The sequence below is a fragment of the Rosa rugosa genome, chromosome 4 (assembly GCF_958449725.1).
Source record: "Rosa rugosa chromosome 4, drRosRugo1.1, whole genome shotgun sequence".
NCBI classification, from domain to species: domain Eukaryota; kingdom Viridiplantae; phylum Streptophyta; class Magnoliopsida; order Rosales; family Rosaceae; genus Rosa; species Rosa rugosa.
The window spans coordinates 37,858,528-37,880,632 of NC_084823.1; the positions used below are offsets into that span (position 1 = coordinate 37,858,528).

Here is a 22,105-nt window from a genome sequence, read left to right on the forward strand (position 1 = left end):
ACCCTAAGCCCAACTAGCTGACCCAGCCCTGTTGAGCTTCCGCCTTTCTGTGTTGAGGACGCCGCACACCACAAGCCAGCCGCTGCCATGCTTGCACCATGTCGTCGCCGCCCACTTCAAGTACCACCCTCCACACCACACCGCTACCACCGCGAGGGCAACAAAACCCGAACGACACCAGACCCGATCCAAAAAGAAAGGATCCTTGTGCCCCTTGAGCACCGACTGCATCCCGGCGATACCGCTGTACTGCCGCCGTTGCCTGAAGTCAAACACCAACTTGCGCCGTCCCTTGAAGCAGATCCACAACTCCCCCAGCCACAGAGTGATTTCGACCCAAGCAAGACCATATCAGACACAAACCTCAAGCCACTGCAGATCTATGAACCATGCAACCCTAGACCATCAACACCCGTCCGGCAGCCTCCCAGCGATGACGAGACAAGCCCCACCGACCCAGAGTGCCGCCGGACGAGAGGATCTCTGCTAAAGACTCAACCAAGGTTGGTGCACGTGCGGCACCTTCAGAGAGAGAAGTTTACTCTTTCCTTCAATAAGGATGCATATTGAGATTGTGGATCTTTTGTTTATTAGTAATTTTTTTGTCCTGGTTTTGTGTTGCAGACTTAACAAATTTCATTATTGTTGTTTTCATATTTTGGTCAAAAAAATAGGAAATAAGCCATAAAAGCTTACTTAGTTATTTGACACTAGAAAACTGGTCTATGGTCTCCTTTCAAACTCAACAACTATTGATATTATAAACCACTATTAAGAGTGGTTACTGAGCAATAATCACTAATTTAACTACAGTTTCATAGGTGATTGAAAGATTCATCTCTATTGTTAATTTGCCACTAAATATCATAAGAAAATCTATCTCTAAGCCAAATTGGCTCACGATTGATGAGCTTTCTAGACATCATCATACGTTTCTCTCGCTATCTCTCTCTCTAATTTTGACATAAACAATTTACAATGTCTAATTTATTATATTCTATCATATCTTATTAGCCATCATTTTGTATTAGTGTCAATTGATAGATTTCTGCATATACTATTTTTTCTGGGCCATGATTCTTTTAGTACATATCAATTTTCTCTCCAGTTATGTGGTTAAAGCTTTGACTTTCATACAAATTAGAGGAATTCAAAAAATAATATTGCATTCGTGGTGAAGCAGCGGTTGCAATGATATTTGCTGTCAAACCTCAAACCCCCCAAAAAGAAGTGCATGGGTGCACCTTTGAGAACAAGTTGAAGTTCAAAGGGCCAAAATGGAAATAACTAAACTAGCTTCTAATATTTTTTGTTTATTTTTTGACTGTTTGCCCTCTCCCCCTTTTGTCATTGAGAGAGAGAGAGAGAGTGTGTGTGTGTGTGTGTGTATGTGTGTGTGTGTGTGTGTGTGGTGGTGTGTGTGTGAGAGTGGCAGATTCATAATTTATTAATTGCATATATTACAAAATGGTAATGTTGTTCAGTTCTTAGGATTAGGGTCCTTGATCCCTAAATCTAATTCTAGAAAAATCTTTCCCCATCACTCCATTAAAAAAAAAAAAAACAGGTTAACATTAAATGCATTTAACCCAAAAACAAAACGAAAATACAATATTTCTAATATACTTTAATTAATACATCACAAGACTGCACACCTCTCTCTCTCTCTCTCTGCAAAAGAGGACAGGATGAGGATGCTCCAGGCTCCGGTGACTACCGCTGACTCCTCTCTCCCTCTCTCGTCGTTGAATGAGGACGGGATGAGAATGCTCCGAAAACAGTGGAGGATCTGAGCTCCGATGACTACTGACGACTCATTTCTCTCTCTCGCTGTGATCGAGGACACGATGAGGACGCTCCGGCTACTTCTATCTCTCTCTCTCTCGTCGTCGTCGCTGTGGTTACTACTATTCTTTCTGCCTATGCTCAACTTAGAGCTTGTGTCGTGGGAAATGAGTTCATGGTTTGATTAAGAGTAAAAATCTTGGGGGAGTGAAATCCGCACTCCTCATTTCACAATCTATACTCTATGTTTCATTTTTTAGTATACTAACATCACATTTTATTGCCACATTATAAAAAGACAAAATTTAAAATACTAAAAAATAGGGCTAATTACTGTTTAGTACCCTGTGGTTTGAGTCCCAAATCAATTCAGTCCCTACACTTTCAATTTCATCAAAAACACCCCTGCGTTATCAAATCTCGTCCAATAGGTCATTCCGTCACTCTTCCGTTAAATGGTGCCGTTAAACTGCTGACTATGCCTGCCAACTCAGCTCAGGCGGGGCCCACATGAAAAGTAAAATTCCAAAATTGCCCCTGCCTCTATTTTACCTCCAGACCCAGCGCCGTCCTCACACACACACAAACATTCCCACCCAAATCATCCGACTTGTTCCGTTGACTCACTCCAGATCTAGCTCGTCGAGCCCTGCTACTACTGCCGGTTGCCGTCGGCGGTTCGAGAAACCTCCATATCAAAAGCAGCAGATGCAAAGAAAGAGAGGACCTTTTTCTGCTTGTGCTTCTGGGCATGATGATGTTGGTGCGTACGGGATTCAGAGCAGCTTTGGTGGCAGAGATGGTGTCATTTTGGATTTGCATAAGCGACTTGGGTTGAGACTTGGGTCCGGCGGCGGTGATGGGTTGCTTTGGCATACTGACTTGAAGCCTCACGCCTCCGGTGACTACTCGATCGCTGTGGTTCAGGCCAATTCGAGCCTTGAGGATCAGGGACAGGTGTTTACCTCTCCCTCTGCCACGTACGTCGGCGTGTATGACGGTCACGGCGGACCGGAAGCTTCTAGATTCGTCAACAAGGTGGGTTTTGTTTTGATTGATTTTATAGTTAAAAATTCCTGAGTGTTTAGGTTGAATTTGTGTAGAATTTGCCATGGAACAAGGTGGGTTATCTGTGGATGTGATAAAGAAGGCGTTCAGTGCCACTGAGGAGGAGTTTCTGCGTTTGGTGAAGCGATCGTGGCCGATGAAGCCGTCAATTGCTTCTGTCGGGTCATGTTGTTTGGTCGGGGCTATAACAAATGACGTTCTGTATGTTGCGAATCTGGGGGATTCGAGAGCAGTCCTTGCAAATGAGTTCTCTCGAAGAATCCTCATCTCCAGCATCACCACCGAGTCCTTGCACGGATTCGCCAGATCGAAGTCATCTGGTGTGACTCGTCGAAGTCCACTACTCCCTTGTTCCTTCCCATTTTCTCAGATTCACTCTCCTTTGTTTTCTTATGTTCTGGATCTATTAATTTTTTTTTTTTTGCAGAACAACAAATGCGTGATTAAGAATTGATCAAAGTATATGGTTTCTTGTTTAAAGATGAGAAATCAAATCCATCAGGTTCTATGTTTTTGACAGAAGAATGATGGATTGAGAAGTATTTGACAAATTGAAGAAGAAAAAGCAAAAAAACTTTGAGAATTAAAATAATTAGTAGCAGCCACAAAAAGAATGGGTTTTGTAATATGATTCATGATGGGTGTAGGCTTTTGCTAAGAGAACTGGAGGTAGTAAAATTGCTGAGGGGAAGAACAAGGACGGAGCTGGGTCTGGAGGTAAAATAGAGGCAGGGGCAATTTTGGAATTTTACTTTTCATGTGGGCCCCGCCTGAGCTGAGTTGGCAGGCATAGTCAGCAGTTTAACGGCACCATTTAACGGAAGAGTGACGGAATGACCTATTGGACGAGATTTGATAACGCAGGGGTGTTTTTGATGAAATTGAAAGTGCAGGGACTGAATTGATTTGGGACTCAAACCACAGGGTACTAAACAGTAATTAGCCCTAAAAAATAAAACATGGAGTGTGGATTGTAAAATAGGGGGCATGAATTTCACTCCCTAAATCTTGAGTCTAATATCTATACGTATTGACTACTTTAGTTGACATGTATGCAAAGTGTGGGAGCAATAATGGTATTCAGATAATCCTTTTCCACTTCTACTTGAACTAATATTTTGTGTATAATGGTTTACATTTTCCGTTATTTCTAGATGTTTTGCTACACTTATTATTCATTTTGTTACTAACCAAGTTCAAAGGAGAGTAGATGGTTTTCTGTTAGACGCTATTTATTGAGGAAAGTAGATGGTTTTCTGTTAGAAGAAACCAAATTTAGAGATGATTTTTGGGCTTTGGTTATTGACCCTTAATAAAACTGTCTACAACTCTTGCACTCATTATTAACTATCAATAAAGAGCAAACCTAGCGACCTGCTAGGGTAGAGAGCAGTCGCCAACACGGTGGTCCGTCTATGAATTCTTCCTCCATGAGAATGGAGGCTTTGGGAGGCTAGCGAGGCGAGGGGATGATGGGTGGATCGAGCGTGTTTGCTTTCTTGTGTCGGGGTCTCTCTGCAGGTGGAATAGTTTTTACAGCGGTGCAGTGTGATCTGATCCGATCAGCCGTGCTCAACAACTTGCGATCCCGGTCCTTGGTCGTCGTCGCGTGGGGCAGCAGTAGGATTTGGGGAAAGCTTCAAGGCCGATCTAGAATTGGGCGGCGGTGCTACGATGTGTTTGTTGGCTAGGCTCGGTTCCCAGCCGCTGCTAGGAGCGACAACGGTGGATAGCGACGATGGACTGGGACGACGATCGTTTAGAGTAAGGCTCGGGTTTGGCCGGCAACACCGTGCGACGGCGTGGTGAAAACGGGTCTTGGGATCCGACTCCAATCTAGATTCAGGTCCTGGTCTGGGATCCAAGTCGGATATGGATTTGGGCCTGGAATTGCTAGCTTCTGGGCTGGATCTTAGTTAGAATGCCTAGTTTTGCATTGTTTTGGTTTTGTTTTTTTAGTTACTTAGGTAGGAGATTGCTCTTTTTTTTCTATACATATTTCTTAATGTGGAAAATGCAAGTTCGGTCATAATACCACCGATTACCTTGACGAAAGGTTACCCGCTACTCAACGTATATATCTGTGTCACGCCCTAAATTTTTAACACAATTAAAAATCAATATATAATCTCATAATTATACATACGTAATGGTTCAGCCATCAATACAAATACCTGAAAAACCTTTTCCTTTTTAAACCAAGTATATACTGATGCCCTGAACCCACAATGTCAATATATACTCGCTCAATCAGAGTCATATATTACACAAATTTACAAATTAAATTGCCACAACAAAATAATAATTAAATACTCCTTAGAGCTTACTACAAGCGGAAGTCTTAATAACTGTAAAGTCACAAAATTGGCTTCCTACCGTAAAGCTGCAACTATCAGAACCAACTTCAGCCACGATTACCCTGACCTACAGGATAAACCCCTACACCATGGAATAGTGCACCGGGTTGTCACACAACAAACCTGGTAAGCTTATGAAAGCTCGTATGAGTAACTCAAAACAAAACTCCACACAATTCACACCAAAACGAGAAAAACTTTCAACTCGAGAAAAAGAAACACATACCATGCTTCCCAACACAATATTCTTTTCCTAAAAGAAAACAACAAAAGCCACCCCGTGACAAAATCATAATAATTGAAACTCTGACAATTAAATATGATACACAAGTCCACTCTGGACGTTTAAAAGAAAGAATCCCCGAAACTCCCTTTTAAAACACGTACTAAAAACAACGAAAGTCACCCGGCGACAAAATCATATTAATTGAAACTCTGACAATTAAATATGTTTTTCCCCAAAGAACACAACAAAAGTCACCCCGTGACAAAATCATATTAATTGAAACTCTGACAATTCAATATGACCACAAGTCCCACTTGGACATTTAAAAGAAAGAATCCCCGAACTCCCTTTTAAAACACGTACTCATGAGCATCAAGTAGCTCCCTGCTACTCCCCATGATGTACAATGGCTACAGACTAGAGCTGTAACTGATCGTATCTACTCACCAGGCCAAAGGAGTGAAGTCCCGATATATATGCCTGAGGTCACTCCCAGCGACCCTGAATCCTCAGGTCCTCGACCTTCATATCAAAACATTTAAAAGCGGTCACTCATGACCAAATATTACTCAACTCTCAAAAGGAGATGTCATCCCGTGACCTCCGATCATCAGACCTCCCCGATCGCCAGATCAAAATATTAAGCAAGTTGCTCTGGACCCAAAATGTTAAACCAAATCAAAAAGAGATGTCACCCCGTGACCTCCGAAACTCCAGACCCCGGGTCATCAGATTCAAAACATTAAGCAAGTCACACTGGACCCAAAATATTAAATCAAATCAAAAGGAGAAATCACCACCTTTGACTCTCAGATCTTTAGACCCCCGGTCGTTAGATCAAAACGTTCAAATCACATTAAAACAACTCACACCAAATCTTGACACTTTTCAAAGAATAGAAATTCCCAATTCCTAAAACATTGTCACCCGAAAAGTCAAGCCTCAAAACAATAGAATGAAACCCATCAATCCTTATTGCTTAAATCACCCATCAACCCATAAGAATATACATATTTCACGTAAATATATATATACACGAAGTCATTCACTCAGGAATGCTACTAATACCAACTATAGTTTGCAGTTAACTAAATAAATCTCAAAACAATAAAGGTAACTCCGTTCGTAAATGAACATTGTGAGATTACTCACCTCTTAATCCTGCTGCGTCTTCTATATAGAACAGAGTAGCACAACCACAAAATATCCGCTCAAGAGTACTTCGTCAAGTACCTAATCACATACAGTCTCAACTTAGTACACAAATCACAAGTGATTAAAATCCGAAACCACCCAAAGTCTCCGGAATACTTCTATGATCGATATGTCAAAACCAGAAGTCGATCGAACACTCGAATCCTCACGAATCGAATAATCGAACGGTTCGAAACCGTAAAAATCATAACATATTCATACGATCTCCAAAAATTACGTATTATATATTAAAATGCTCGTATCGACGAGTAAATGATATATAAAACCAGAAACTGTCCCTTACATGGCCGGAATCACCGTCAGGTGCCGCCGGCAGTGGCGGCACACCGCCACTGGATCAACTTAAAAATCTCCACAATCAAACCATCCAACATGTTCGCAATGAAGAGAGAAACAACTTTCATACCTGGAGCTAAGTCCGATTCAGCCTGGATCGGCCTATATCACGTTTTAAATTCCGGGAATCCTCCACCGTTGAACTTCAAACCTTGATCTTTTGCTCCACACTTTGAATCGTCCTTCAAGGCTAGTATGGGTGCGATCTAGAGGAGGAGACGATCCCAGAATTTCTCCTATTTATTGAAATTTTCCAAATTTTCAAACGCACATAACTTTCTCATACGAACTAGTATCGACGCACTCTACGACTTTTATGAATGAAGTTTTTGGAGAAAACCAACGTATAAAAAGACAACCTCCGTAGCCCCCCTAAAACCATACTTTTTAAATAAAAATTCGTCCGAAACTCTTCCGCTCAATCCACGAACCACGAAATCGTCCAATAACCACTAATTAAATTTCAAAAAATCCTCGAAAAATAATAACGAATTTCCGGGGTATTACAATTTGCGTGGAGGGATGGTGCACTATATCGTTGGTATCGTTTCACATAGCTCGGGTTTTGTCTCGTGCTTCATCAAATGCTTAATTGCATCCCTTAGTATGCTTACTATGTTATCTTTTCGTGCTTTTAGTATTGCTTCTGTTATTTCTTATTCAGATGTAGTTTCTCCATCTATCACTTGTAACCTTTCTATTTAATAAAGTCTTGTCAGTTTGTTTCAAAAAAAATATATATATCAATAAAGTTGCCTACAACTCACAAAAGCAAGAAAATGGTTATGTTGCACTCATTATTTACCCTCAATAACCTGACCACAACTCAAAACTTTTTATTGAGGAAGAAACTAGAAAAAAAACCAAATTAAAGGTGATTTTGGTACTTTGGCTATTGATCCTGATCAATAGAAAATTTTTTATATGACCCTCAATAAAAAAAAAATTATCGAGGGTCAATAATTTTTTTATTGAGAATCAATAATTTTTTTTATTGAGGGTCAATAAATGTTTCAATAACATCTCCGGCGAGTCGGCGAGGTCTCCAGTAACATCATGCAACTTCCGGCAAACTCTCTCTCCCTCCCCCTCCCCCTCCCCATCTCTCTCTCTCTCTCTTTCTCTCTCCCCTGTGACAACGGGGAAGAAGACAAAACAATCAAAAAAATAAACAAAAAAACATTGAAAATGGAAAAAGGTATATTTGGGGAAAAACATAGAGATCTATAAGAAATTTAGAAGTTTAGTAGATTGAAACTCCAACCGATTCCCCATATTTTGAATTTTCTCTATTTTAAGGAAAAATGAGCCTTTTTTGCTCCAACATATATCCTATAACTATCTCCATTTTATGGATAGTGAGGAAAGAAAAAACAAAATTTATTAAATTTACAGCAATCTTTAAAATTTTAAGGAATGATTATGAAGATTTTAGAGATTGCTATAAAATATGGATACTGTTGGAATTTGAAAAGAAAAATTGCTTAAAGTTTTGACTTTTGTTTTCCTATAATCCTATTATACAAAAATTATAGAGAAGTTATTGGAGTTGCTCTAAGAACATGTTTGGTTCACGGATTTGAGGAATCAAGAAAGGAAAGTCATTATTTTCCTCTTATTGGTAGGCACAAAGTTTGGAAGTATTTTCTTGACAAAAAGGAAATAGGGGGAATATCATTTCTTTTTAACCCCATGAGATTGATTTTCCCTTCTCCTTTTCCAGCATTTATTATGAAAATTTTGGACTACAATATCCCTGCTCAAATGTGTTATTGCCAAATTTGGTGTACTTTTGAATTTTCATGATATTATTTTTATGGGCTAAATACTGGTTACTACCCTGTAGTTTCGGTCCAAAATCAATTGATTCAATTCAGTCCCTGAACTTCTATTTTTATCAAAAACACTCGTGTACTTTCAATTTTAATCTAATAGGTCCAATTAGTTAATTTTCTGTTGTGGGTTCCAGTTATTTGTTTAAAAACTTTTTATTTGATAGATTTCTAATAGTGAGACTCACTCCTAAACTGACTATGCATACCACCTCAACACCACATCATAAAGCATAGGCCTCATATAAGCCACGTCAGCAAGTTAACGGACTCAATTAATGGAAAACAAACAGATTGTAGTTATTAGATCAAAATTGAAAGTGAATGGGTGTTTTTGATGAATTTAGAAGTTCAAGGACTGAATTGATTTTGGACCCAATATTTTTATTTTAAAATCTAAGGGTATTATTGAAACATTGATATATTTTTACTGTATTTTTCCTCCACCAACCAAACAATTGAAAGAAAATCAAATGTTCTTTGCTGAACTTATTGAACATTTCCGTTTAGAATTAATGGGCTAGATGAGAACTTTTTTCTTTATCGGGTGATTAGGGAAAATTTTCGCTATAATTAGACTTCTATGTCAAAGTTTTTTTTTTTTTTTTTGGTCTGGGGCTTCCAAACTCGAACTTTACGCTCTTCGAGTTACAGCCAAACAAAAGCTCTACACTGAGAGACGCAGGGTTTAAGCCCCAAGGTTTTTGCTTCTTCTCTTCTTCAACCTCTGTTCACCTCACACACAAAACGCCGCCGTTTCAGCTGTTGGAGTTTCACTGCAACCATCCAAGTAAGCTCTCGAATATCCCCTTCTCTATCTATTCTAGGGTTTTATTCAATCACTGCTGATGTTCTCTAGTTGATGAAGCTTAAACCCAGAAAAATGACCTAAACCCAGTGACCTCCCAATCCCAAAATGCATCGCCGCCTCTCCATTTTCACCCACAAGATTCTCACAAATCCCAATTGTATCCCCACCACCACCACCACCAAAGTCAGCTCCTTTAGTCCTAGAACCAACAGGTTAGGTTTACTGCGATTGCTTTCGTATACTCCATTGAATCGTCGCCCTGCTGATCCTGAAGACCCGTCCAATTTGATAAAGGAGGATGGGGTTTCGATTTTGTCCCAAATGTGGATTGAGAATTTTCGAGAACCTGATAGGATTGTGACCAATTTGACCTCTTACATTCGGAGATTCGAGCTGTGGGTGTTGGCTTATCAGAAGGTCTGTGCCGACGATATGGGGGCTTACATGCCCCGAAGTTCGATACAGAGATCGGCACTTGAGGACTTATTAGGACTTAGAAATGCTGTTCTTGATGGTAGGTTTAGGTGGGGAGCTAGGCTAGAGTTTTATATTAAGTCACCCAAGGATAAGACCGATTACGAGTCTTTGTCGAAGAGGAAAATAAAGGCCATTTTGACCACCACGCAGCCGTCCCCGTTTCAAGATAAGTTGGTTCAGGAGGTGTTGTTGATGGTGTTGGAGCCGATATATGAGTCTCGGTTCTCGCAGAAGTCGTTTGCATTTAGACCGGGGAGAAATGCACATACTGCGTTGAGGGTGATTAGGAGGAGTTTTGCAGGGTATTTGTGGTATATAAAGGGGGATTTGAGTACAGTGTTGGATGGGATGAAGGTGGGGTTGGTGATTAATGCTCTAATCAGGGATGTGAGGGATAAGAAGGTAGTTGATTTGATTAAAACGGCATTGGTTACACCGGTGATTACTAGTAATGATGATGGTGTAGTGAAGAAAAAAAAGTCGAGGAAGTATCAGAAGAAGAGGGTGCTGGCAGAGGATGAACCGAAGCCAGACCCTTATTGGTTGGAGACGTTTTTTGGGTTTGCTCCTGAGGAGGCAGAGAAGCTTCCTTCTTGGGGGCATTGTGGGATACTCAGTCCCCTTTTGGCTAATATTTGTCTAGATGAATTGGACCGCTGGATGGAGGGAAAGATTAAGGAGTTTTATCATCCGTCAAAGAGTGATGTCATATGGAATAGCCCGGAAGGAGAATCAGAACAGGGAAATACGTCTTGGCCTGAATTTGTGCCAACAAGTGGGCCAGATAAGACCAGGAAGATGGATTATATAAGATATGGGGGTCATATTTTGATTGGTGTTCGAGGACCTCGAGCAGATGCAGCCACATTGAGAAAACAGTTGATTGAGTTCTGTGATCAAAAGTATATGCTCAAGCTAGACAATGAGAGTCTCCCTATAGAACACATAACTAAGGGTATATTGTTTCTTGATCATGTGTTGTGTCGCAGAGTTGTCTACCCAACGCTTCGTTACACTGCTACTGGTGGGAAAATTATTAGTGAGAAGGGTGTAGGCACTCTTTTATCAGTTACGGCAAGCTTAAAACAGTGCATCAAGCAATTTAGGAAACTGAGCTTTCTGAAGGGGGATAGGGATCCTGACCCACAGCCTTGTTTCAGAATGTTTCATGCCACTCAAGCTCATACTAATGCACAAATGAACAAATTTCTGTCAACAATGGTGGAGTGGTATAGGTATGCAGATAATCGCAAAAAAGTTGTAAACTTTTGTGCTTACATTCTACGGGGTTCACTAGCAAAGCTTTATGCCGCAAAATACAAGCTCCGTTCACGTGCAAAGGTGTACAAGATTGGTGATAGGAATCTGAGCCGTCCTTTGAAGGAGAAGAAGGGGCAGTCACCTGAGTACCATAATTTGTTGAGGATGGGTCTTGTTGAGTCAATTGATGGGCTTCAGTATACCAGGATGTCTCTTGTACCTGAGACTGATTACACCCCTTTCCCGAGTAACTGGAGACCTGAACACGAGAAGGCATTGCTTGAATATATAAGGCTTGATGATCCAAAAACTTTAGAGGAGCAACGCAGGTGTATCATGGATCAAGGTCTTGTTTCTCCGCAGGATTACATCTCAATGCTTGTTTGGAACTACAAGAGAAGTGCTATTCCGTTGGATCAGTTTACGTTTGTCAAAAGTGGCAGCAGTGACATTGAAAGAGATAAGCAATTCCTGCTTGGCTCAAATCAGGATAACCTTGAGAACAGAACTACAAAAGAGGAGGAAAAGGGTGAAGGGTTTTGTGTATCACAATTGTAAAAAATTTACTGGCATATTAACAAGCTGAAGTTATTCAGGGCACGTGTTCATGTTAGCCTTTTACTGGCAAGTTATAGAAATGTTAGTTGAAATTTTAGAGTTACCACAGATTGCACATATTCTGTTTTTGTGGAGTAGTTTTATTTTGAGCAAATTTGTTGTTATCTTTTGTTTCAATATTCAATGATCTTGATATGAGAAGTAGATTTGATATTATTCATGGTGTTCCCGGTGTTGGAGGTCTTTTGTCTACGAAATGAACATTTAATTTTCACCTTTGTTATTTTACAATCCCTTGTTCAGGCTTCAAGTCTTTCCCTGCTCCACAATCTCATATCAATATATTTAGGAATAACCATGAAGTTTAAAAAGATGTAGATTTCACTTCTCTTTTGTTAGTCCTCTTTTTCAGAACATATCCTCTCTATATTCACTGTCTCAATAGAACTAAACAAAAAAAATAAATAAAGCAATTATATTGTTGCAACTAGCAGTGAATTAACATATTGGTGATACTGTCAATGACTAAACTAGTTTTGGGTAGATCTCACAAATATGACAAATCAGGTTATCTTTTCAAATAAGTTTTTAAGATATTTTACAAATTACCTTCTGATTCCAAGGGAAAGGGCAGATGTTGAGGGACTTGTTCCTATTTGTTACAGTTACCTTCTTTGGGTCTCATCTGTTGTTTGGTGACAAATAACAAAGGTGCAGAAATAATATCTTGATGTTTTTCTTGTGCTTCATTCCATATTTTCTACACACACACACACACTGGTCATGTTGCAGCCTTCAGGTTGTTACATTCAAGTGACCGTTTCAGGTGTGTGAATGTGAGGTAAGAGCTATGCATTTTGTGGATAGATAGTCAGAGTGGTTTAAGCTTCTTTGTTTTCCTGGTCATTTTTGAGATTGCAGTACTTGAAAGGCTTCTTTCCATTTTTAGGGCAGAGAAGTATCTGAGCTACATCATCTTCTTACTATTTAGCTAAATCTTCTACGGATAAAATATTATTTCTTGATTTCTTTCTGTTGAGCATGTGATTTCTGGGTAATGGGAATACTTTCAGGAGGAAATTTCATACTTTTGTATACGGGCAAACATTCACACTCATACGTTAATGCCAACTAATAATTCTAGAAACGCATACTGGTCCCTCCATTTGGAGTTTAGGTTTCCTTGTACTCTCGTCTTCAAACTCCTTGATGTACCAATTTTTCAAAGAGAATAAATATAGTATACAGTCCAGTTTATGGTTAAAAGATTCCTTACTAGTGTGCTTTGGAGTTTGTACTTTGCTTATGTTTTGGATTTATTATAGGTTGTGCACGTTTGAAAAATTGAAAATGTTAAACACAGTAGTGTTGCAATTATGCGTAATGAGTATATCATCCTCTCCTCTATAGGTTATGCATTCTTACTCAATAAAAACAGATTGCTTACCACAGATTTGCTATGAGCAAATAGGATTGCAACTTCACCTATGTCATTTGTTGGAGTTTTGGACTTCACCTGTCATTTGCTGTCACTATGCTAATTGCAACTTCATGTTTAGACATAGCTGCATCACCAATTGATTTGGAGGCTTTTATATGCATCACTCATCAGTACTCAATTTATTTTCCCAATGTTTCCACATTTAGGGAGTTTCGAGAAATAATTTGGGAGCTAGATTGTATTGATTGATTGTTAGGTTCTTTACGAGGTCCCTTTGAGTTTTAATCCTTCCCAGCTGAGGATACGTGCTTGAATGATGTGGAATTTACAGCTTCATTCTGGGTTTTCCTCAGTCCGGCAGAGTCCGGCAGATTGATTGTATTTCCTTTCAGTTCTCTGGCCAACTACGAAATGGCCTGTATATTATGATGCAGTATACAGCTTCATGGAGAAGGGAAAGAGATGAAAATATAACAAAGGCATATACTACAGTACTGCCTGTATAGTATTGATATAGGAAGCTGCAGTGAAGTTTCGCAGCTAGGCCCAACTAGTAGTGGTGAATGTGTTACCACATATCTAGTCGGAGATTAGATTTGTCAGTTTGTCCCATCCAAGCAGCTATATGTACAACCCCAAATTGTGAGGAAAAACAATTATAGTACCTTGGTATATGAAGCATTTGATTCCTTTTTTGCTATTATTTTGCTGCACTAACTGCATAAAAAACTGCAAGGCAACCACTGGTCATGGAATTTTAGACAAGTCTGTTGTCATAAAAGTTGTCACATGGCTGTGTGGGGCTGGTCAGGAAGTGTTGAATGATAATTGTTGTGGTAGACTTTAGATTCACAACTGCACAGTTGATTTTACAGAAAGAAAATATACATGATCGATTTGTTTGAAAGATAATTGTTGGAATTGATGGCATAGAGGATTTTTAGGATCACAATACAGGTTTACTAATATGTTCTTCAGCTGCAAGTACTCATGGGCAAAATCACACAATTGCAGAGCAGAGCTATTATTCCACAGAAGACATGACTAGTATACAAAGATTAAGTTGCAGAGGACCTCATCAAGAAGGTAGAACCCAAGGTAAGCAAGTGGCCTATGCACAGTGCAATATCACATAATTGAAAAAGATTGTAATTCTCATTTGTCAATGGAGACGGTAATACTTCACCTTCCTTCTCCTTAAAGCCTTCCTCACATGTACTCGATGCTTCCGTAACTGCACTAAGACAAATATTGGCGTTGTCATAATGCTCACCCAGAAATGCTCCTTCAGCATCCTCCAGTGTTGTGATCCCGTCTGAATAGAGCTGCAAGCAGTCCTTCAAGCAAACCACAACAAAAGGATCTAGACTTTCGTTGCTCATCAACAAATAATTTTTTATGATCTGAAGCGTGTTGCTTGCATTGTTTAGTGCTAGCTCCATTGCTATCAATGCTAGTCCTTGGAGATTAGCCACATGGCTGACCGGAACTGCTTGGAGAGAGGTTGTGCATAGGTCATAGCTAAAGACGTGGGATTCATCGGCACATCTTCTGCAGGTTTGGTTGATTATATCAACAGATATTGCAGTAATTGGTGAGAAATTTTCATGAGGAATTATAAGGAAAAATAAGCAGCAGCATAAAGAGATTGAAAAGAAAGAAATATGGTGCATTGTTTCCTCTGGTTTCTTGCTCATGTAGAGGAATATATGTAGTTCTAATATGAAATTCATATGCAGTAAGAGGAAGCTTCCTGAGGTGTTAGTACTACTTGTTCTTTTGAAGCAACAAGGCCAGAACAGAACAGAACAGAGTCTATTCTGCAAAGACACGACAATTGTTTGGAGGGGTTCTGTACTCAGTAGCCTTGTCATACAGAAAAAAAGAATGGAGCTAGAGAAAAATAAAGAATGTCGTCACTACTAAATTAAATGTTTAGTATGTTGCCATAGAATGATAGAAGATTCCATAACAACCAATTAAGAACCTCGCTTAAGAGTTAGAAAAAAAAAATATTAACCAGATCTTAATCGTTCGATTTATTATGTGTTGTTGTACAACACATTACATTTTTTTTTTGTAACACGCCTTTAACTCGTCAACAAACGTACGAGATACGATGACCAATTGTTGGAACATAGTTCTCCTTCTTCAAAGGAGACAGAGTTTTCCTCTCTTTAAACTCAGTTTCACAAATATATATCAGGTGCATCCACCTGACCGAGATATGTATAACCTAAATCACAATGCTTGGGTGGTGGGCTAAGGACCATGCTAGCTCCGTTAATGGAATCCCTGGCATCCTCGTAGACTTGTGCACAGATTTGTAATGAAGGTTAGTCGACTGTCGGATCCTTCGCCAACTTTTGGATGAGGTCATTGATGTAGGTCACCTTGTCTATGGCTAGGCGAAGTACGATGCACATGAGTCCAAGGTCTGCACCATGGCTTTTAGGGCTGGCCTAGCCTTAAGAGTTGAGACACAGAAGGTGTAGTTCAAAGATGGTTTACGACCAGCAGCTATCCTGCAAGATTGTTCGATGAAATCATCACTCATGGCGCTGTGAAAGAGTACGTACGAGAAAGGTGACAAGGAAGACACGCACCTCATTTTCAGAAGCAAAGATGAAGATGCAATCTCAGAGTTGGATTTAGAGGGGAGCTAGACTTGAGCTGGATATGGATATAGAGACAAATATATATAGTTATACCGTATAACTTATACGAACACAATGGTATTTATGGCGAGTTATACATACAAGGAAGAAAATCCTCTCCTTTTTTTCTTTTTCACTTTACCAAATATCTAACTTTTTAATAATAATAAAAATGTTGTAAATGATAATGACTATTCATGCAATAGGTATTGCTTAATGTATGCAATTGACATACTCGTAATGTGTGTGATTGACATACTTGTAATGTGCGATTGACAGACTCGTAATGTATGCGATTGACATACTTGTAATGTGCGATTGATTAGTATAGCTATTATGTATTGCCTTTTGTATACATGATGTAACCCTATATAAACCTCATGGTGAGATGAATACAATACAATACAATTTTTCCAATTCTCTACAACACGTTATCAGCATGAGCCCTAACCACAAGAAAAAAACCAAACCAGAAAATTCTTCAAAACCTGCCACTGCCACCTTTAAGCCTCACTGCCGCAGCTCCTAGCCCACGCTAGCCTCACCTGCGGACCTACCCCTGCAGCACCTACGCGCCCCTGCGCACACATCCCTGCTGCCCTTGCAGCACCAACGCACACCGACTGCATCCTTCTCCTTTCATGTGCACGTCCGTCTGCTTGCAGGCTCCGAAACATCTAGTTCAGAACCTCATATCAAAATCCTTTCTTCATCAGAGTTGTTCGTCTCTGTCTCTTCCATCTGACCTCCGAATTTCAGCCTTATCGGAGTTATTTTGAGACCGGTACAACAATCAAAGTGAAATCTGTTCAGAAGAGAATCTGCTCCGAATTTCAACACGTAAGTTTTGTAATTAAGGTTGCTGCTTTCTTGTATTTTAAATTCCTTTTATTTTTTGCACAATTTTGGAATATATGAACAGGATTTTGAGTATTTAATAAAGCGGAATTATGGGGCTTCACGCTTAACGAACTAAGAGTGTTCGTATGAACTAAGAGTGTTCGTAATGCTCGGACTAAGAGCGTACGTAAGCATCAAATTGTGACCATATTAAAACATTATTGTTTGGTCTAATCCAAAAGAGATTCTTGGAAATTATTTTCTTGGTAGCATAGCTCGGAAATCTTATTATTTTAGTTTTGGTGGAAGTTTAGCTCCGAAACTAATATATCTTCTCTTATTTTCAGGATGTCAAATGAACCTAGACTCAACTTTCCCATGCTTGACTCAACAGGCTCGGATTACCACAGTTGGGTAACCGATGTTGAGAACCACCTCACTTCAAAGGGAATATTACCCATAATCCAGGCACCTAACCCGGATCGTGTGTTCGTGCGAACACCTACAAAGCATGCTCAAGCAGTTATCTTGATGCGACGCCATATGGACAAGGCACTCAGATTGGAGTATATGTCGATCAAGGATGCAAGAGAGCTATGGGTAGCGCTAGAAGAGCGTTTTGGCAATGTCCAAGATTCCCTCCTCCCTGACTTGAAGGTTCAATGGAACAATCTGCGCTTTGCTGATTTCAAGTCTGTTACTGAATATAATTCAGAAGCTCTTCGCCTACATTCCATGTTGAGGTTTTGTGGACAACCGTACCTGTCACAGAGCAAGAGCTAATTGAGAAAACTCTCTCCACCTTCCCCGTTTCAGCCATTGTGGTATCAAAGCAATACCGCACTGAAGTCAATGCTGGACGAATCACGAGGTTTCATCAGCTTATCAATCTCATATCTGTAGCTGAGAAACATGATAACATACTCGTGATGAATTATAATTCAAGGCCCATTGGAACTAAGAGCGTTCATGAGGCGAATTATAATGCACCCAAAAGAGGGCGCAATGAGCGAAACCCTAAGAATAAGGGATATGAGGGACGTATGGGTCCATATAACCGCCCTAACCAGAAAGGAAACCGCAATTTTGGTGCGGATACACGTGGTGGCAATGCCACACGTGGGAGAGGGGGTCGTGGCAACCCTGGCCGTGGTGGTGGCGCCATGGTTCGTGGTGGTGGCACCAACCCTCCTAGGGAACGCCTACAACGTGCACAACGTGCACCTCAATTAAAGGGAGGCAACCACAATAATGTGTGTCATCGATGTGGATCAAGTGAGCATTGGTTCAAGCAATGCAAGGCAAGCGAGCAACTAGCTACAAGATACATGGCATACAGGGACCTGAGGGAGCAAGAAGTGTACCTTGTAGAAGAAGAAGAAAATGGTGGAGACGTCCATCTCACCATAGAGGACTTCAAACCTGACGATGAAGTGCACAAGGATGCCGCAGACTTTGATTAGATTAGTCCCCTTATTTTCCAAGAATTTTTGTAATGGAAATATGCCTTAGTCAATAAATGACAATTGTATTAAACTCTTTCTTATGTGGTGCACCCAATGAAATATGATGTCTAGGAAAGTCATTGAGATTAATGGTACTTAAGAGAGCCTCGCTCCACCAACATCTCTCTCTACTTTCCTGGTCATATTTGATTGGAGTTACCAAACGGATAGAGTGACTACAATGTGTCTTAGTTTGATTTTATTTTGGATTAGATTTTTTTGGGACCTTTGACGAAATCATTGGCTATCTTTATTAATAAAGTATCGTATTATTATTCGATGTCATGGACATGTTTTAATTTCAAACTTTATTATTTTTCAGTATGTTTCCTGGAGAGTTGGAATGCCTTGTTGATAGTGGCACCACACATACTATATTGCGACATAGGCAACTATTTCTATGGATAATGCATAGTCGATCTTCTGTGACTATGATGGCTGGACCATCACAATTGATTCATGGTCGAGGACCAGCTCAATTTATGTTGCCAAATGGCACAAGTATTAATGTCACCGAAGCTCTATATGCTCCTAGGGCTGGAAGGACCCTATTGAGTTTTAAAGATATAAGAGCCAATGGTTTTCATGTGGAAACACATTGTGAGAATGGACAAGAGTTCCTTTGCATCACCTCTAATGACTACGGACATAAACGAGTATTAGAGAAACTTATGTGTCGCTCTAGTGGGTTGTATGCAGCCACTATTCGAATTATTGAATCCAACCATATCATGAGAGATGACTTATGAGATTCTTACACATATAGGCTTTGGCATGACCGTTTGGGATACCCAGGTTGTGATATGATGATCCGTATATTAAAGACTTCACACGGACATCCATTTTTCAAAACGAAAAGAAGTCAGAACCAAAATTCGATCCCAGGTAGGGCTGGCGCCGCCTACCCCCTGCGGCCCAAAAGTGGTATTGACGCCACCAATACCTCCTTGGTTCCTTTTTCTACTTCTAAAGTCAATTGTGACTTCGTGGCTCAACCGGATACTTCCCTAGTTGCTTCTAAAGCCCCTCTTTCGTTTTGCAAAGCCTTCTCTTTAGCAAAATTAGGATCGAGACCATTCTATGCAAAGGACACTAAGGAAAATATTCCATTCTTACAAAGAATCCAAGGTGATATTTGTGGGCCTATTCAACCAACTTGCGGACCATTTAGATATTTTATGGTGTTGGTGGATGCATCGACACGATGGTCACATGTCATGCTATTGTCCACAAGAAATGCTGCATTTGCTAAACTCGTAGCACAAATCATTAAATTAAGGGCTCACCACCCTGATCATCCCATTAAGTCCATTCGTCTTGACAATGCTGGAGAGTTTGCATCAAAAACGTTTGATGACTATTGCATGTCCATTGAGATTGAGGTTGAACACCATGTTCCACATGTTCACACCCAAAATGGTCTCGCAGAAACTGCCATTAAACGACTTCAAATGGTCACTAGAGCATTGGTTATGCGCACCAATCTCCCTGTTTCTGCTTGAGGCTATGCAATATTGCACGCAGCTATGTGCTCATTCGTCTGAGGCCTACTGTCACTCAACCCTTTTCTGCGTCCCAGATGGTTACTGGATATGAGCCTGATGTCTCACACTTACGCATATTTAGGTGTACAGTTTATGTGCCGATTGTGCCGCCACAGCGCACCAAAATGGGTCCTCAAAGACGATTAGGCATTTATGTTGGATATGACTCTCCAACCATTATCCGCTACTTAGAACCCTTGACAGGCGATCTATTTACCGCTTGATTTGCGGATTGTCACTTTGATGAGATAGTCTTCCCGTCGTTAGGGGGAGATAGGAACAATAATGTTCAACAGGAACGACAGGAATTGTCGTGGTCTGTCCCCATTTTGTCTCATCTTAATCCCCGAACCGCACGGTTCGAAATTGAAGTGCGGAGAATTCTCGATATTCAGAATGTAGCAGACTCTATGCCTGATGCGTTTTCTGATATCGCTAAAGTGACAAGATCACATATACCTGCTGCAAACGTGCCTGCAAGGATTGATGTCCCTAAAAATCATGGACATGGCGCCACCCCTAGGGGTATTGGGCATGGCGCCGCCACCACTAATAGTGATGGTAATGTGGCTCAGGCCGGGCTCCCAGCAAGGAAACGTGGGAGGCCCAAAGGTTCGATGGATTCTCGCCCAAGAAAGAAAGCGAGTTTGGCACAGACAGATCCATTAATCATCGACATAAATAGCCCGTCTCATGAAGATATTTCGGATTATGGTTATGTCCAAGAGACATCATTGGGGGACACTCCAATGTTAGAACCAATTCCAGGGAATAGGGAGATCTCCATGAATTACACTAGTGTACATGAGACGTTGAATCGAGATTCTATTATCCTTGATGATATGTTCGCATATTCTATTGCTCAAGGAATTATAGAACACGATGATATTGAACCTCGCTCCGTTGAAGAATGTCAACGAAGAGCAGACTGGCCTAAATGGAAAGATGCGATCCAGGTTGAATTGGATTCACTAACAAAGAGACAAGTATTTGGGCCTATAACGCTGACACCCCCAAGTATAAAGCCTGTTGGCCATAAATGGGTCTTTGTTAGAAAGCGTAATGAGAAAAATTAGGTTGTTAGGTACAAAGCCCGCCTTGTGGCGCAAGGTTTCTCACAACGCCCTGGAATCGACTACGAGGAGACATATTGTCATATTCTCCCGTAATGGACGTTATAACGTTCCGCTACCTTGTCAATTTGGTAGTTTCCGAAAAACTTGACATGCAGCTTATGGATGTGGTTACAGCATATCTCTATGGGGATCTAGATTCAGAGATATATATGAAGGTTCCAGATGGACTTCAATTACCCAAGTCAAGTGGCTCTAAACCACGGAGCGCGTTTTCAATAAGATTGAGACGCTCAATATATGGATTGAAACAATCTGGACGGATGTGGTACAACCGTCTAAGTGACTACTTGATTGGGAAGGGATATGAGAACAATGAAATATGCCCATGCGTGTTTATAAAAAGGAAAAGTTCCGGATTTGCAATTGTAGCAGTTTATGTCGATGACATGAACCTAATTGGAACTCTAGATGAGTTAAAGGAAACTGCTAAGTACTTGAAATCCGAATTTGAGATGAAAGATCTTGGGAAAACATGGTTTTGTCTCGGACTAGAACTCGAGCACAGTAGCGATGGGATTATGATCCATCAGTCAGCATATACTCAAAAATTACTAAGGCGCTTTAATGAAGATAAAGCAAAGCCTGTGAGTACTCCCATGATCGGTCGTAGTCTTGAGCCTGAAAAAGATCTGTTTCGTCCAAGGGATGAGGACGAAGACTTATTAGAGGCTGAAGTGCCCTATCTAAGTGCAATAGGCGCATTATTGTACTTAGCTCAATGCACAAGACCGGACATCTCATTTGCAGTAAACTTGTTAGCTCGACACAGTTCTGTGCCTACACGTCGCCATTGGATTGGCATAAAGACAATCTTTCGATACTTGAGAGGTACGATTGATATGAGCTTGTTCTATCCCTACAGAGAGAAAAGAAATAACGGAAGTGTGGGATCGGACTCCACAAGGCAAAACGCCACCTTCCGTGCTCCTCCTCCCCTCCATCAAAATGACAACGATGTCTTGATGGGTTTTGCTGATGCAGGGTATCTCTCTGACCCTCACAAAGGTCGCTCCCAAACGGGTTATGTCTTTACCATGGAAAGCACTGCGATATCTTG

The 22,105-nt window shown here is 40.5% G+C and overlaps 3 protein-coding genes across 3 annotated transcripts; 2 read left to right on the top strand and 1 right to left on the bottom strand.

Annotated features, from left to right (window-relative positions):
- The first annotated feature begins 2,478 nt into the window (after positions 1–2,478).
- LOC133741744 (probable protein phosphatase 2C 78) lies at positions 2,479–3,578 on the top strand. Its single transcript, XM_062169475.1, has 2 exons — positions 2,479–2,823; positions 2,889–3,578. Exons 1-2 carry the CDS (start codon positions 2,494–2,496, stop codon positions 2,925–2,927), a joined length of 369 nt encoding a protein of 122 aa, XP_062025459.1. The 5' UTR covers positions 2,479–2,493; the 3' UTR covers positions 2,928–3,578.
- A 5,861-nt stretch (positions 3,579–9,439) lies between these two features.
- LOC133745801 (nuclear intron maturase 2, mitochondrial) lies at positions 9,440–12,141 on the top strand. Its single transcript, XM_062173936.1, has one exon. It carries the CDS (start codon positions 9,736–9,738, stop codon positions 11,923–11,925), a length of 2,190 nt encoding a protein of 729 aa, XP_062029920.1. The 5' UTR covers positions 9,440–9,735; the 3' UTR covers positions 11,926–12,141.
- A 165-nt stretch (positions 12,142–12,306) lies between these two features.
- LOC133745802 (putative invertase inhibitor) lies at positions 12,307–15,182 on the bottom strand. The gene has a single exon (XM_062173937.1). The coding sequence runs from the start codon at positions 15,097–15,099 to the stop codon at positions 14,425–14,427; it is 675 nt and encodes a 224-aa protein (XP_062029921.1). The 5' UTR covers positions 15,100–15,182; the 3' UTR covers positions 12,307–14,424.
- Positions 15,183–22,105: the final 6,923 nt, after the last annotated feature.

Bases quoted from the DNA above. Each gene is read 5' to 3' on its own strand.
- LOC133745802 (XM_062173937.1), bottom strand. From the start codon at position 15,099: ATGAATTTCATATTAGAACTACATATATTCCTCTACATGAGCAAGAAA.
- LOC133745801 (XM_062173936.1), top strand. From the start codon at position 9,736: ATGCATCGCCGCCTCTCCATTTTCACCCACAAGATTCTCACAAATCCC.
- LOC133741744 (XM_062169475.1), top strand. From the start codon at position 2,494: ATGCAAAGAAAGAGAGGACCTTTTTCTGCTTGTGCTTCTGGGCATGAT. The intron at 2,824-2,888 runs GTGGGTTTTGTT...GAATTTGTGTAG, and splicing joins CTTCTAGATTCGTCAACAAG to AATTTGCCATGGAACAAGGT.